The sequence below is a fragment of the Triticum aestivum genome, chromosome 4B, assembly GCF_018294505.1.
Source record: "Triticum aestivum cultivar Chinese Spring chromosome 4B, IWGSC CS RefSeq v2.1, whole genome shotgun sequence".
NCBI classification, from domain to species: domain Eukaryota; kingdom Viridiplantae; phylum Streptophyta; class Magnoliopsida; order Poales; family Poaceae; genus Triticum; species Triticum aestivum.
The window spans coordinates 88,696,758-88,697,408 of record NC_057804.1 but is presented as its reverse complement, the minus strand read 5'-3'; the positions used below and the strand labels follow the sequence as shown (position 1 = coordinate 88,697,408).

The window sequence follows — 651 nt, the reverse complement described above, 5'->3', positions numbered from 1 at the left end:
ACCTCCCCCCTCCTCCGAGTATGCTCTAGCGGACAGCTTAGACAGTGTACGGACAGAAAATTCTCGTTCGACAGACGCCCGCATATCCAACCTAATGGTCAGGGTTATTCGGTAGTTCCCAAACCCAACCCATAAGTGGGGCGGATTTGGGGTCGTACAAACACCTCTCAGACACGACACTCACAACCCACCCCAAATACTCCAAAATCGCCCCACCCCTCATCCCAACATGTTCTCTTCCTCTAATGTTATGTTTCGCATCCGTGTTGTGCCCTTCCCTTCCTACCCTCACCCAGACCTCCAGCGTCATCCCTTGTTCAGCCCCCACCCAGAGCTTCGACACCGTCTCTCATCCTCCCCCTCCAATTGGATACCATAGCCACCCCAGACACCACCCCGGTACATCCTAGTCCGACCGCCATGTCTTCGGGGAAATGTTTGAACTATTTTTGAGCTTTTTTTCATATTTGTAGGGACACGGTGGATTAACACAATGGTAAGATTTGACATTGTCGTAGTGAAGGTGTTTGGACTGGAGTACTTGAGAGAACCAAATCCCAATGATACATAAAAGCTTTTGGCAAATTGGAGTAGCAAGTGGCTTTCCCGGTATGCTCGGTATAGTCAATTGCATGCATTGTTGATGGAAAA

At 49.5% G+C, this 651-nt stretch overlaps 1 protein-coding gene across 1 annotated transcript in view; it reads right to left on the bottom strand.

Annotated features, from left to right (window-relative positions):
* LOC123089987 (protein NLP2) overlaps positions 1-310 on the bottom strand; it is a 7,348-nt gene extending 7,038 nt beyond the window's left edge. The window contains exon 1 of the mRNA XM_044511495.1: positions 293-310. Within this exon, the coding sequence (XP_044367430.1) occupies positions 293-310 (18 nt within the window). The remainder of the gene's footprint in view (positions 1-292) is intronic.
* Positions 311-651: the final 341 nt, after the last annotated feature.